The sequence below is a fragment of the Arthrobotrys flagrans genome (genome assembly GCF_004000055.1).
Source record: "Arthrobotrys flagrans strain CBS H-5679 chromosome Unknown unitig_3, whole genome shotgun sequence".
In the NCBI taxonomy this organism is placed as follows: Eukaryota; Fungi; Ascomycota; class Orbiliomycetes; order Orbiliales; family Orbiliaceae; genus Arthrobotrys; species Arthrobotrys flagrans.
The window spans coordinates 2,585,326-2,600,184 of NW_027137547.1; the positions used below are offsets into that span (position 1 = coordinate 2,585,326).

At 45.0% G+C, this 14,859-nt stretch overlaps 5 protein-coding genes across 5 annotated transcripts; 3 read left to right on the top strand and 2 right to left on the bottom strand.

Moving 5' to 3' along the window:
• On the top strand, positions 1 to 983 carry DFL_002128 (uncharacterized protein; the record flags this gene model as incomplete). Its single annotated transcript, XM_067630869.1, has 2 exons — positions 1 to 367; positions 583 to 983. The coding sequence occupies 2 exons, from the start codon at positions 1 to 3 to the stop codon at positions 981 to 983; spliced, it is 768 nt and encodes a 255-aa protein (XP_067493469.1).
• An 840-nt stretch (positions 984 to 1,823) lies between these two features.
• On the top strand, positions 1,824 to 5,315 carry DFL_002129 (uncharacterized protein; the record flags this gene model as incomplete). The annotated part of the gene is made up of 1 exon (XM_067630870.1): positions 1,824 to 5,315. The coding sequence occupies one exon, from the start codon at positions 1,824 to 1,826 to the stop codon at positions 5,313 to 5,315; it is 3,492 nt and encodes a 1,163-aa protein (XP_067493470.1).
• A 612-nt stretch (positions 5,316 to 5,927) lies between these two features.
• Positions 5,928 to 7,298, top strand: DFL_002130 (uncharacterized protein; the record flags this gene model as incomplete). The annotated part of the gene is made up of 4 exons (XM_067630872.1): positions 5,928 to 5,944; positions 6,028 to 6,488; positions 6,658 to 7,107; positions 7,204 to 7,298. 4 exons carry the CDS (start codon positions 5,928 to 5,930, stop codon positions 7,296 to 7,298), a joined length of 1,023 nt encoding a protein of 340 aa, XP_067493471.1.
• A 469-nt stretch (positions 7,299 to 7,767) lies between these two features.
• On the bottom strand, positions 7,768 to 9,876 carry DFL_002131 (uncharacterized protein; the record flags this gene model as incomplete). The annotated part of the gene is made up of 7 exons (XM_067630873.1): positions 7,768 to 7,862; positions 7,987 to 8,445; positions 8,640 to 9,366; positions 9,424 to 9,461; positions 9,540 to 9,549; positions 9,719 to 9,735; positions 9,801 to 9,876. The coding sequence occupies 7 exons, from the start codon at positions 9,874 to 9,876 to the stop codon at positions 7,768 to 7,770; spliced, it is 1,422 nt and encodes a 473-aa protein (XP_067493472.1).
• A 1,904-nt stretch (positions 9,877 to 11,780) lies between these two features.
• DFL_002132 (uncharacterized protein) lies at positions 11,781 to 14,040 on the bottom strand (the record flags this gene model as incomplete). The annotated part of the gene is made up of 3 exons (XM_067630874.1): positions 11,781 to 13,588; positions 13,676 to 13,754; positions 13,987 to 14,040. The coding sequence occupies 3 exons, from the start codon at positions 14,038 to 14,040 to the stop codon at positions 11,781 to 11,783; spliced, it is 1,941 nt and encodes a 646-aa protein (XP_067493473.1).
• Positions 14,041 to 14,859: the final 819 nt, after the last annotated feature.

Sequence of the window (14,859 nt, forward strand, 5' to 3'; positions counted from 1 at the left end):
ATGCGACCTTCAGCAGTTTTATCGGCTCTTGCCCTTGCTACCTCCTTGGTCGCTGCCCAAAATAACCAAAACACAATCAACTTCTCAACCATAGAGATCTTTAGCGATCTAAAAAGATGCCTGAAAGCCGTTTTCATATACGACTATGGTATCAACAATGGCCCCGTGCAAAAGCAAATCGGATGCGAAACCAACGACTGTATCTGTCGCGCTGATACCTTGCAAGACGCCATATCTACTGCCGGCCTTTTAGCCCAATCCGCCTGTAGCAATAGTGTCGACAGGCTCACCGCTACTTCAATCCTTTCGCAGTACTGCATTGACAAGGGGATAACGGCTGGTGCACCCGCACCAACAAATATCGCAGGTGCGCCAGTCACTGTTTTTGCTACCACCACTGTCGCTTTGACCACCGTAACGGCGACGGTCACTGTTTCCTCCGCTCCCGTGCTTTATTCGATAGTCGGAATGAGGAACAGCCTGCTCGGCGCCGGCGCGGCCATTGTGGTATCCCTTTTTTTAGCCTAACCCCGAGGCTGACTTTATCACGCTTTCTCGCTTTCCCCATTGTTGGAACCAAAGGACCGAGTACTCCAGTATCTGTACCAAGTATTCCAACACCAGTCACAGAAACGAAAAATGTGGTTTCGACAGTTTCCGGTTCTCTTACAACGATATTCTCCGCGATAGCTACGATTCCAAGCCAAACTTCCGTATCAGCTCAGGGTTCAAATAATGGAGGAGGCAGCAATTCAAATATCGGCGCGATAGCAGGAGGGGTAATTGGTGGGTTGGCTGTTCTCGGTGCTATTTTAGGGGTTTTCATCTGGTTTCTACGGAGGAAGCGTAATAATTCTTATTCAGCAACTGAACAAGGTGTCCCTCCAACTTACGAAAAAGACTACCAACTTCATCAGATGGGCGGTATGGACGTGGGTAGCAGTCAAATTGGTGGCATCCAGTCGTACAACGATAGGCCATAAGCACAATATCTTGGTTCCTCCCTAGAATTACTTCGAATTCACGGTTAATTTTTTGGTTATCTTAGCGGTTAATCTTGGAATGAGTTTTTTTTTATATATATACCTACATGTAGATGAATGTATTTAATTGCACATATAGCAGTAATTTTGTATTCATTGGACTTCACGGATTTTTAATATTTATACCCTTTCGTGTTGTGGGTTGGATCTTATCTTATCATCCCACCTTCTTTTCGCGCTAACCGAAAGCGTGCAGACCGCTCGTTCCAAGCTAAATTTTTTAGCCATTCGCCTCTTCACCTTCGATATAAATTAACCAGTGAACATTATCCCACGACTCGACCAAAACGACATCGACGGAATCCGGTCGAGTAAGTAGCCTCTGGGGCAGCCAATAGAACGGAGATCGACCCTACTCCAGGACCCCTAATTTCCCGTTACATCCGTCCCAATGGTCTCCGAATGTCCATCGAATCTCTCCGTCCCGATCCCACAGCGTGCCTCCTCCTGTTGCCGTTCCTGCTTCCGCCCAGGACAAGGGTATTCCTCCGGGGGTTGCTCAGAAATAATGCATTAAGGACACAATCATTATCATCAAGAACGGTAGAACGGCAATTATGGTCAGCATCAAAGAGTTCGCCGTGTCTTGGAACTGTCAGTTCGGGCTCTGGACGGCGGAAACGGGATTATTGTATCCAACAAACGCGGGAGCCTGGCCTGAAAAGGCTCCCTCAAACTTTTGCACGACGATACTCAGGAAAGGGAGGATGGAGATCTATCCGTTCTTCAAACCAAAAGGCTGCTCAAAAGGCCGAAGAGCAACCAACAGATGGCTTCGCCATGCTCGAAAGCATGGTCAAAGCGAGAGCTCAGAGGACCAATATCATCAAAAGAAAGAAGCAACAGGATGCTATATTTCACCAATTAGCAGATGAAAACGACAAGTACTATGCTGAGCGGGAGAAGATGGAGGAGGAAATTGAACATATTAGAAACAACTTAGAAAGGTTTTGGAACGCACGGCCTGGCCGTTATAATCGATCCGAAGACAACGAGGATTTCTTCTGGTTGCTAGAGGAAAAATATCCCGTTGGAAATCCTTCAGCCCCGCAGCAACTCTTTGATCTTCCAGGTGTGAAAGCCGCATTCCCGCCACGTCAGTCACCGAATGCTTCAACAACGAAAAGTGGTGAACCCACAGACGAACAGGATGAATCGCAGCAATCCAATAGTCAACCGTTATCTGATGGGGCACCGGACGGATTTCAGACAAAAGGCGGCTCTGTGTCATTCCGAATGACGCCTCTTGACGAATTCGTCGTTTTCGCTCCACCGTTCAGCTCGCAGGCGGAAAAGGAAGACTACTATGCCTTATACCTCGACAAATTCCTCCCGCCTCATCTGCAGGGTGAAAACACGCATCCAAGCCCTCCTGTCAAATCCACTCCGACCCCCTCACTAGCTACCAATCTTGTCGATTCAACATACCCATCAGTCTTCGGATCATTTGAGCCAGGGTCATATTCCTCTAGTCATCACCAAGAAGATCACTTGGAACCTGTGATGCAGGAGCTAGAGGTGGAGTGGGAGACTCGATGGACGCAAACATCCTTCAACAAGCTTCTATATACTCTTGAAATCGCTCGCGAAGACGGTGTTGACGTACTCAACTCGCTTTTGCTGAAGAGAAGACAAAGGGAAGTGATTTGGATAGCCAAAAGGATCGTCGATACAATGCCTGGAATCGCCAATTTGAATCTCAATGTCTGGCGACTTGTCAACGCTGTTGGCGACCAAGATAATCCGAAAAAGCCCGGTATAGACAATACTCTACAAGACGGTATGGTAATGTACACGAAAGAGGAATTAGCAGATATCGCCAGAAGAAGACGTGGTGTGGGTGTGCTTCTGAGCAGCCTTACATCTATGCTGCTGAGCGGTTGGAGAGCGGAAAAGGCTAAAGCGGATAATACTGTTTTCAATGCACTTACTATGATTGATACGCCTCCCATTCTCGATCTTTTAGAAGGGCCTTCACCCCAATCTCCACTCCTTGGATATCCTCTCGGAGGTATTCTCAACCAACCCGCGGAGGGAGATGAGATGCAAATGACAGCTCAAGAAATATTTTCCACAGTTGCACAACTTCTTGCTTATCTTCATGTGGAAAACCATGTTCCCCCTATTGTGTACTCCGAGAAGCATCCAAGACTCCATTCGAAGCAGGCCGAAATCATACGGCTGATGACGGCCGAAATAGAGGCTGCGTATGGGCGAGAACTAGGTCTGAATATACCACAACCAAACCGAATTGAGGAGAGGGTGGACTGGAGTTTATGGATCGAGCTGGTCAATTCCATTGCTGCTGAAAGAGGCCTCGGAGTCAGTGCCACATGGTTACTACTCCAACAGCAGGACGAGATATCATGGGAAGGAGCTAGCCCGAGTGGACCATCAAAAGACACCAAGCTCAATCCTGACCTGACGCAAACTTCCCTCGCAGTCCCTCCGGAAATTTCAACGACAAAGAAGCTTGTCCTCCCATCCTATCTCATCTCCCAAGCGACATCTACCTGCCTCCATAATGCCGCATTAGATGCTTGGCCACCGGAGACCCCCGGCCGTATGATACGGCTCCTTACCAAAGTTGCTGAAAATACAGGTCCCTTCGATGTAACTTTTGCTCGCGCTCTTCTCGACCATCCTGAAGTCAACATATTCGCCTCTTATGCGGAGGACATACTCAAAATCCCGATAGATGGCAAATGGAGCTTAGACGTCTACTACCAGATCCTTATGGGAGCTTGCATTCGCCGTGACCTTTCACGTACGATTAAAGCATGGGCGGACATTGAAAATGCCGTTTACGGCTCATCTCCAATTCTCGAGGTACAGGTCGATAGTGATACCGAACTGCCGCCCGTGGAGTTCGCACCGTATGGGACATTCGCACATCCGCTGTATGTCACCATTGCAACGATCAGCCACTGCCGAAACCGTAGGAAGTTCAATTTACTACGTTATATCCTCAAAACCACGGTTCAAGAAGAACATATCCGCAACAATGGCAGTTTGTTGAACTTGATGTTTCAGCATGCTGGTGACACAAAAGATTTTGGGTTTGCGAAGTTCTGCTTGGGTCTTCTTGCACCACCGTTGGCTCACCGGACGATCACCTCGGTCTTGAATATGCACTTGGCTCTCGGACAACAAAGAGAAGCGCAAGCCATCTTGGACTTCATGAAGAGAAGCGGCATCGAACCTGATCACGTGGATCTTGGCATCGTGGCAAGAAATACTTTCAAACAAAGTCACGATGAAGGGTACGCATTAATGGAGAGAGCCGTTTCAAGGGCCAATGAGTATAAGAAGAAGATCCTTGCCACTGCAACGACCGAGAAACCATTCAGAAACGGCGTAGTTCTACCAGTACAGCATAAAATTTCTGATCCTATCGGCCCTGCTGCGTGGTTTGCAACTTTGGTAGCTGCAGTGAGAGGCAATAATAAAGAGAAGGCATCAGAGGCGCTGAAGGCTTTGGGTATCGACTTTGCTGACCCTAGAGCTGCGTCGAAGATGGGTGTCAGGGTATTCAATACCTTACTCACCGGGGTGTGCCGTAGGGAAGGATCGGTACAGGGTATGAGAATGTTCAAATTATATTGCCTGCCGAACAAGCAGTTGTTGAAAATGTTGGATGAATCAATCAAGTCACATCGCAGCGGAGACAGACGAATCGACGACGAGCAAGATCAAAGCGGGAGTCGAGTTGGGCCCGGGATTATGGAAGACAGAGGTCCGCAGTGGGATTCCAATAACCCCAATGTGGAAGAAAAGAAGAGACGATTGGAAGGTGTGGTTGTACCCGACATTATAACTATAAGGACTATCGTTCACCAAGCACTGAGGGAGAAGAGAGACTACTTCACTACGAGAAAAATTCTAGAGAAGCTTCCAATGTCAAATAGCGACAAGATGTGGATGAGGAAAGATGCATACTTTGATACGACTTGGAACCATGTCATTTATTGGGCCAAAGGTTTATGGGATCTTATGCAGTATGGAAAACATGAGTGGGAGGCAATGATGCAGACAAAGATCTTAGGTAAACGATCATACGTACATGGTGACGGGTCGCGAGAGAAAGAGTTGTTGGAAATGTTGGCGAAGCGAGCGGCCGAGAAGGAGAACTTGGTGGCTTCCGGTATTGACGAGAGTGTCGAGGAGAGTGAAAATGATAGTAGTGACAGCGACAGCGACGACGAACTATTGAGGGATTACGACCTACCGCCGGAGTTGACTATGGAAGATTGGGAAAAATCAAAGAAATAGTCCCGCGTCGCTTTGTAAATATTGTACATTAAGTGTATACATGGATAAGGAACCCTAGTATAATAGAGATATATATCTTGTTTTAAAAATTACACACTATTAAGTTAGGGCCTCAGGTTTAGGCGAAGTCCCTATCGAATATATTCCCATCTCTCCGTTATAAATTTGTCTTCATTTCGACTCTACAATTGAAATCATCAAGAAAATGCTGTCGATGGTGGTAGAAATTAAGTGTGTACTCAAAGGGTGCCTGGAGTTTGGTGTATGAATCCATATCCAAAGAGTGCCTGAACTTAGGCATTGTAAAACAAGAGGCTTGTCGACATTTATATCCACAACTTCCCAACACAAGCCGTCGGGACTCGAGTCGTCGAGACTGCACTGCTTCCCAACCCAAGCTAATTCCTAGTCTCGTAATTACTTCCCAAATTGTGAGAAATATCCAACTATAACACGTTAACACCCAAATTGGCACTGATAATGTCGTATACCTAGTAACGATTTGATATAGCAGCTGACGGGACGCAGTTCAGAACAGCCGGACGCTGATTATGCCTACACATTCATTTTCTCCGATATCTAATTTAGTTGTCGAACTTACAGACGATCCTGATGGCCATCTATTTCTTGTATTGTCGGAAATCCTTAGAGATGTATCACCCATATGGAGAAAGGCACTGGATCCTAATAACGGATTCGCCCCATTGGAAAGGGTAACGGTCGGCAGAACGGAATATCGCAAAACAGCAGTTGAAGGAATCGATGTCTTTTCTTTAACAAATATATTACAAATCCTTCACCACCGAGTCGGATCGACGCCTCGCTCTATATCATTCCAGAGCCTGCGTGATATAGCGGTTCTGTGCGATCAGTATGACTTCGCAAATGCTCTTTCACCATGGCCACAATTCTGGGTTGAAGGTTTGACAACCCACAGTACTCAGCACCTGGAGATTGGATATGAGGATTGGTTATTCATTGCAACTGTCTTCAGGGAGACGCCCATATGCAAGAAGATCATCCTCGATGTCTCAAAGCAGCTTATCTGCGATTTAGTTGTATCAACCCCCAGTGGCTCAAAGGAAGACGTGAACATACAATATAGCCGACCGGGAAAGATATCACTGGTATGCAGGCAGATAAATCTTGACCTTGCTCCAGAAATAATATTGGGTAAAGTAGCTGCTGCTCGATCCATTTTACAGCCCCAACTTTCTTAGCATCTCCTCTCCTATTACCCGCCAGAGCCTAGTAGGATGCTATAGCTGCATGTGGAATTAAATATACTCTGACAAGACGCCTAAGAGCTAACAGTGGTGTACCAATGCGTCATACTTCATAGCATTCATAAGGAAAGAGCGAGAAAACCTGTTATCAAAAGCTTTACATCCTCTTTGGAGTTTCACACAGAGCATGATGAAACTTTCGCACCACCATCCGAATAACGATATTGCAGCGTACTGCATGAACTCAGATTGCTTTGCACTCGCACTCGGATCGCTCCTTGTGTCTATAAGGAACGGAGTCCTCCAGGACACTCTCATGGCTAAACAATTCAAGATTCCTAATAACCTCTCACTCCAAGCGGCTGTTACAGCGATAGAAAAGCTAAGAATAACAACATTAATACTTGAGCGAAACTCCACATCTCGTGTTGATTATCAGGATAAATATCCTACACATAATCAGAGTACAGCTGCTACCCCAGGCCGAATCAAGAACTTGGTAAAGGACCTTCCAGATGAATTATTTTTGCGAAACCAATACGAGAGTACTATAAATCACACCAAAGGTGGGTTTCAATTTCGCCATAAGCTCTTTAGCATCACAAATTTTCGGTGGTATTTCGGCTAATATATATTTATAATCGTATTCAATACAACTCTAGGCCGTTATGAGACATGTCCTCTGGCCCGTCATCTTGCCTCGCAACAAAAAGCAGCAACTGCCGTCTTGGAGGGCGTTGTCGGTTATCCAATATGAACCGAGTGATACCCAAGCGTACATTACCAACGTACGATCTATACGTATTCAGTGCAGTCAATTAGATCCAAAGGCTTAGTTCGGTGGAGCTCCCTGTGCGCAACCGGAGGCCATGACACGCCAGTCGCTCTGAGGCAGGTGCCTTTCCAGGAGATCAGTTCCTTGCGCATCGCCTATTTGGTTGGGAAAGTATATAACTTTGAATGATGTATATTAGACTTGAATATATATTAAACGTTAAGATATATCGATATGGAGTTCCAAGGATATTTTGGCCGGATTAATCCCAATTACCCATTCGACAAAAAAATGCTCTGGCTGCTCTCACTTGACCAAGATCTCAATGGCCCCAGCGGCTTATCCACTTAGACATGATCGAGAAGAGAGGCGCCAATGATCCCAAAATTTCCAATAACCCTGAAATGTCTATTACATGAATTTCGAAGTTAGGTGAAAGCAGTCCTATTATTTAGGACTCCTGATAGCCTTCCACCGAGTCAAGTAAACTTTTTGCGTCAGTTTTAATCTTCGCCAATCTGAGAGCTAGAGGGCAGATCGCGGTACCTAAACATGAAATTATAGGAGTCGCGCACGAATTAGTATCGATGGATAGTAAGGAGAGATTATGATAAACACTTCCCGCACCGAGTGCTGAAATAAAAGGCAAAGAAACAGCGAATTGACTTACTCTGAGCACTATAGATATCCGGGTCGTTTCGCAGGAATATAGGCCCGTCGCGATATGCTAGCGTTGATCGTTGGATGCCAGTTGGCTTTATTGTCGTTTTGACTACAACTGCACTCTTTACCGAATTATCGAAGTCATCCGACGCCATCTTCATGTGAGCATTGTGTATTTGGAATGTTGTCATTTGCAACCCTTTGATCTTGAGAGCAAGATCTTGCAAAGAATATCGGCCTAGTGGTAGAAGTTGGTCTTCTATTAAATTCTGTGTCAAGATATGCTGAAGTCCTTGTTCTTTCAGCGACTGAACTAGTGTTCCGAGGGCAATGGCAGAACACTCTTTGTTTTTGCAGAGCCAGGTGTCCTGGCAAGTAGGCTCGGAATTCAGGAAATCCTGTACGAACTTATAGAGTGGCACGAGCATCCGGCAGCCTGATGAGAATCGCGTGTCAAGAATAAAGCCTTTTGAGAATTCTCACATGCAAATGGTTAGTATATCTTTATACTGCTATGCCGGCGACTACGTAACCTCGAGACCGTATGCTGCTAAATCCGAATCATATCAAAAGGGTGTGGATTTGCCAACCGAGTCAAATCAGTTGAAACGCAGAACGCAGAAATCGGAAACTGTTATAATTATGAAAATTTTAAAATACCTAGAATCTTTTCAGGTACCATCTCTAAGCTGACTTCCATGAGCTCGAACAGTTTCCCTTCGCAGTTTCGGGTCTCAATCGGTTCCGTGTTCCCAGGACTAGTATCTTTCTCAACGAGCGTTGGATTTGGGTCGTCCCTTGGCCCAGGTCGCTTTTCTTTCCACCTGTAGTACTTCGCTTCCTGTAGGTCTCTAGACTCCCTTCTATTCACACACACCTCTTTGATCAATTCTTTGGAAACGAATTTAACGATACCATTACACACCCTAGCTGCAGACCCAAGGCGGTTGAAGACTGACGCTATGAAAATCCAATCTTCAAATCCAACTTCAACATAGTCCGGGTCTGACGGCCAACTCCTACGCCCCACCCCGGAGCCAATCCATTTGCTCGCAAAATGTGAGGTTATTCCCACGCAGTCATACTGGTCAACAAGCAAAGCGACATCTCGAAGGATTGAAAAACACAAAATCGGGGGCTGAAGAGTCGAGAAATTGGGACTTGACATCCACTCCTTCGGTATATTCTCAGTGCAATAGTGAAGGATACTCAGTATTATATGGAGAGATTTAACGTCAACTCCTTCGATATTAATTTGCTTATATTCCTTCGCATTAACTGATCCAGTTTTCAACGGCGCAAATCTAGAATCCGGGTCCAATATTTTCCTCCATACGGGCGAGGCCACTCTCAGATTTGCTGATGACACAAGGAAGAGGTGTTGCTGCTTTTTCGTGTCTGTTAGGTCGACTAAAAGATCTGCGATCGGGGTATAAGAGTGTACTTTCATGATCCGGTCGATATCTGCTTTTCCCTTTCCACCTGGATCATGTACCTTTTAGCGATATATATTTAACTTTATCTACGAGATAAAGCATTGACGTCGATGGTAACACCTACTACTAATATACTAGCAATATTGGGGGAAGCTTCAAACTTCTGTGTGGTTTCCCATTCCTTCAGATCCTTTAGCTATAAGCTCAGTAGTTCTGGCAAACAGTGCCTGAATTCTAGTGCGGGGCGCGGGAAATGCGCTCAACTATGACGCAAGGATTCATTCCATAAATTTATACACGCACCTGGTGCTTGCCGAAAACTTTCAGCCCCGTGGGTTTAAGTGGTCTCGTAAGATGACACTGAGACCAGACCTAAGGTAATTACATAGACCGAGGAGATCGTAGTACTCAATAATCATGAGGAAAACCTTCACCGTACCACTCTTTTTCCCAGCAGCCATACTCGGTTTCTAACCACTGCTTTAATTTCTCGATAGCATTTACTAGCCTATATACGCGCCAAATCGAGTGCTCGGTCCAATTACATCCTATGACACATTATATCTATAACATCCAACCCTAGTAGGAATATTACGTGTCATTTCGTCATCTATAAATCCAGTGCAAAAACCATTCATGTCCAACGGCAATAATAAAGGGCAAAGGCATGATTGGTTTAACCTCTCTAACCCAGTCCTCCGGATCAACTGAAGAATGTACTTGCGTAATATTTTTCAGTGTCGCTAGGGATACCTCGATGCCCTGAACCTGAGCTTCGAAGTAATAGCCTGCGGGAAACTTCACTTGGACAAAACAGAAAGGAATCATACATCCCGATGATGTTTCATCAAAAGGAGACAGGTTGTATGACTTATTTTCGTTAAATCTGTTCCAGTTGTCAAACAGACCCATTCGGGCTGAAATGGGTTGAAACGATAACAAAAGTCAACCTTTTTAGTTCTTCCGGGGGTTGGAAAAGGCGATGCTGAATGGTTTTTGTATATCTATAAGAGTACTTGAAATGAGAACCACAAAGCACATACATGGGATAAATAGTTAATTGCGACTGCTCGAGGCGAAGTTGTGGAGCGTGAAAGTGGTACATATTCATAGATCTAGGGGTGTTTGTGTTTTCAAAAGCGAGGATTTTGGTAACGATGGTGTAGTGAAAATGTTTCCGCTGCTTGCCGTGCAATCCCCTCGACATGCTCTACCAATTTCTCTAATCCCGGCGCCGATATATTGCTCTCGTCTGTAAATACGTAGGAGGGAAATGTTTCATACTTGCTGATATCCGATAGAGTTTCCTATAAAGCATGGAATTGCATTCATATTTCATTAATATATTTCGTGTCGATCTTCAAGTCTATGTACTTTTAAGCCGAATGGCACAAAACCAGCGCCTATACAACCCTCCGAAAAACTCTTAACTGGGTCGCTGACATCGTCTGGTGGTGAATATACGGGGTCTGGGAGCAGTGTTACAGGTACGTAGCATACAGGAACTTCTGGATTGCATCACGAAGTAGTCGTTGGCAAACATGGTGAATGCTCAAGCCCTGTTTATGTTGGCTGTTGTTTGTTCCGGTACCGAAACATGAATAAATAGATTGCGGGGCACTTAAACTGAAGGAATTTAGCTTTTCTTCCTCTTCCTCGGGCTCCTTCTTAATCAGACTTGTCCTCTTATTTCGCCGCCAGTCTTCAATACACATCCGGAGTCGGGGTCCATGTGACCTATAACTAATCTAAGAGAGGCGGTTAATTATAGAATACAGGGGCTTGGCACTTACAGTGCCTATTAATATTGTTTCTGGAGCAACAATTATAAAAAGCGCAACAAAAAAACCCAGCCAGAATCTAACGGTCTGTGGCCTTGAATAGCATCTACATTAGAAACTTGAAATCTTCTTATGTGAAGAGGAATAATCTAGGGGAAGACAAGGCAGAAGACTTACCAAATACTTAATGTTGGTACGTGATATCATGTCAATTCACGTACGTAGCAGAAAATCGAAACACTTAGGACAGAGCAGTGTTTAATACTTTAAGTTAGGTCTTCATATGGCTTGAAAGCTGATGGACAAAACCTGCAGGAACGGGTTTAAGAGAGTCACAGAATGACATTACGATTCTTGTAATGATATTGGCCGAGAGATGATTGAGAGGATTGTAGAAAGAGGTGAGTGTTGCATTTTTCGCGTTGCCACAAATGGGTAGAGTATGTTTAGTCGCGAGACGTACTAAGAAGGTATAGTACCAGAGCAAGTTCGCCCGAAGAAGCGTCGTCAACTCTGAGATCTCTCGTTACATGTATATCCCCCTCTACCTCTTCAAATATCTAGATAGTTATAATATTACCACTTCACTCCACCACAGTCCCCACCTCCTTCGGACGATTTTTCCACTCGCAGGTTCTCCCGCTAGCTTTTTGTAATACATCCTTGTTATCCTCCGTCCACCATTTCTTCAAGATCATCTGTCCTCTTCTTGCCATTCCTGCATCTCGATTCCGGTAGACACTGTCGATAGCCCTGACATCCTCTTTGTCATTTACCAACCACCTCTTCTCCGTTCCAACCCACTCCTCATAATCCATTCCCGGCCACTCTGTCCTCACATTAGCAGTCAACCTATCTTTCATTGTGCCCCTCAACTTGTTGGCTTCTAAATTCACGGCCTTCCCTTCTCGTGCCCTTTCATCGTTTCTTAGTGTTCTAGCATTGTAGAATTGCAGATATCGGCTTTTGCTGACGGCTTTCGATACGGTATTTAACGCTGCTTGGCTCATATTTGCATATCCAAGGTCAAGGTATCTCAGTGACTCTGAGGACTTAATAAGATTCAGTGCGCTTTCAACGACCTCGTCTTCAATCCAATTGAACTGCATTTTTAGGTCCATGGTGGCGTATGATTGGCCGACATCGAGCATTCGAATGGATGGATGTCCGGCTAGGGCATCGAATAATGCTGCGATGCCGGCAGTGCTAGCACCAACGGACTGGAGTGATAGACGCTCAATCGAGGTATTCTTTTTTAATCCTTCGGCGAGGACTTTCAGTCCGCTATCTCCAAGAAGATTATTAGACATGTAGAGCGATGTGAGTTGGCATGTCTGTTGCGAGATGAATTTTGAAATGTAGTTTATGGCGGACATTTCCCCCTCTTTTGCTGGTAGTATGCCAACGCCATTCATGTATAGCGAATGAAGCGGTGACGGTGTAGCGATTGGTAGAAAGTCGCTATAATGGTCTGATAGTTTGTCAAAAACCTTGGCAAGGCACTCGTCACCCAGGGCGGTTTGGTCGAGGTCCAGAGTTCTGAGACGAGGTAGCTGCGAAAGGAGTTTGAAAAGAGATCCATGAGAGCCGGGGCCGAGTGGATTGCGTTTTAACCAAAGATTCTCGACTACTTTCGATTTCGACATGGCGTCAACTAGGATCTCGAATGACTCGGTGTCGATACAATTTCCTGCTAGATACCAAGTTCTCATAGCATCCGGTCGCTTTTGAAGGAAATTGGCGATTGCGTGCGCGCCGTCGGGACCAATGATATTATTCCCAAGAAGGAAATGCTCGATAAAAGTATTCGATTCGAGTGATTCCATGAGCTGGGATATCGACGGGCCAACAACCATCTTACAGAGGTCCATCCGGCGGTCAGAATAAACGACTCCACGTTTGAACTCAAGGAATTCGGTTTTGTAGTATGGTTCGTATCCCGGTTCAAAGTTCTTCCCAACCGGTCTATCAGCCTCTTCCTTGATATGTTTCCGTTCATCAAAATGTGCTGTGAATTCGTCCGCAGACAGGTCCTTCATGAGATGTGTGAAGAATGGCTCGAGCTCCTCATACGGTGCTACCTCCACAGGCATCGGCAATGATACCGGCTGTAGTACCGTAGACGGTGTGATCTGTTGGTCCCATTGGCCCCATGCTTTTATCTTTTGCACCCACTTTGCACTTGGATTTCCTCCCTTGTCGCCGCCTTGCGACTGCATTCCGCATGTTGGACCCACAGCATGCGAGGGAAACAACTCAAGTCGGTCCATTATGCGGCTGGTGTCAAGACCCGTAAGGTCCAATTCCACAGCTGTTGCCATTTTATAAAGACGCGATAATATTGGTTTATCCTTAGACTTTTGAAGGTATTTTGTGAAAATAGTTGGGATTCCTACCACATTTCGGACACGTGAGATTAGTACTGAGAGATTCAACCGGGGTTGTGTGAAAGAGCGACGGAGAACTTGAGAATGCATACTTGTGTGGGTGATTGAGAAAAGAAGGTCTACGAAAGCTGTGTCAAGCGAGAACTGTTTCCTGGTTGAAATGATTGCTGCCTACTGATATGCTTGTGTTCAACCCGCCGAATTTATAGACGACGTCTATTGCGGGGCTTACGGTTGGCGTTTGACTCAATAGCCAAACGAGGGAATGTCGAACTGCCAAGGCGATCCTTCACACAACTATGAAGTAAAAATGCGTTTATGGCGTGATAAGATCGGTTTTTGAGAGTTTAGCTTAGTATTATTCTATAAGAAACCTATGAAGTTTTGACACGATGAAGTGTACTCCGTAGAAAGTATTAAAACGCGATTTAAATTCGTAGGCTGTAAGTTTATCCATTTTCAGGTTTTTATCTGTCCCTCAAATGTTAAACGGGTCTATCTTTTGAACCTGAGTCCAAAGATGGAGGAGCGAACAACAAACCGGCAAAAAATATAAAATGTCCTGTTGTATTAAGTGGTTATCGACAGTGCATTTGAAGCTTAACTTGCAATTCATATAACACCTTGAAGAATTTCGAGTAAAATCTCTTATTTGAGAGAATATTTTTTTTGGTTATCCCAATTGGCCAAGCAATTTAACACAGCATCCTAGTCCGACCAACGTCTCCGAGCGGACGTCGGGAAATCAGAAAATATAAACCAAATACATAGCAAATTTCCCATTGATGTGAGTATGAAGAGGGTTTAGAATTCTCATTTATCGAGATAGTACCCGACGAGAGGAATGAAATTAAAACTTTGAATTTGCCAACTTTCTGAAAACGAACTTATTCATTTAGATAAGAGGCGCACTGCTCGCTCGCTAAGCCTTAGCCTATCTTCTAAGCCTGAAATCCCGTCTATTCCTTCCGACAAAGGTAGAGCGATTTCATAGCGTGGCGCTTAAGTTAAAGATTTCTCTTGAGAGGTAGCCTTTCTACTATTCGAGATGCTGACGTCGTAAGCACTAATTCTAACGGCGAGACGGTTGGCGGGAGCTAGCACACTTTAGTGTCACGTCTCATAGCCATGACCAAGGTCGTAAGATCTTCTAATCTTTAATGTCGGTGCATGAGCGGATAAAGGCCCAGAAATTTGTAAACGTTAAACGTCATCCGAGATCAAAAATGTACCAAGCCGATTTACTTAATGTTGTTTTAGTCATTGCTAATAGGTC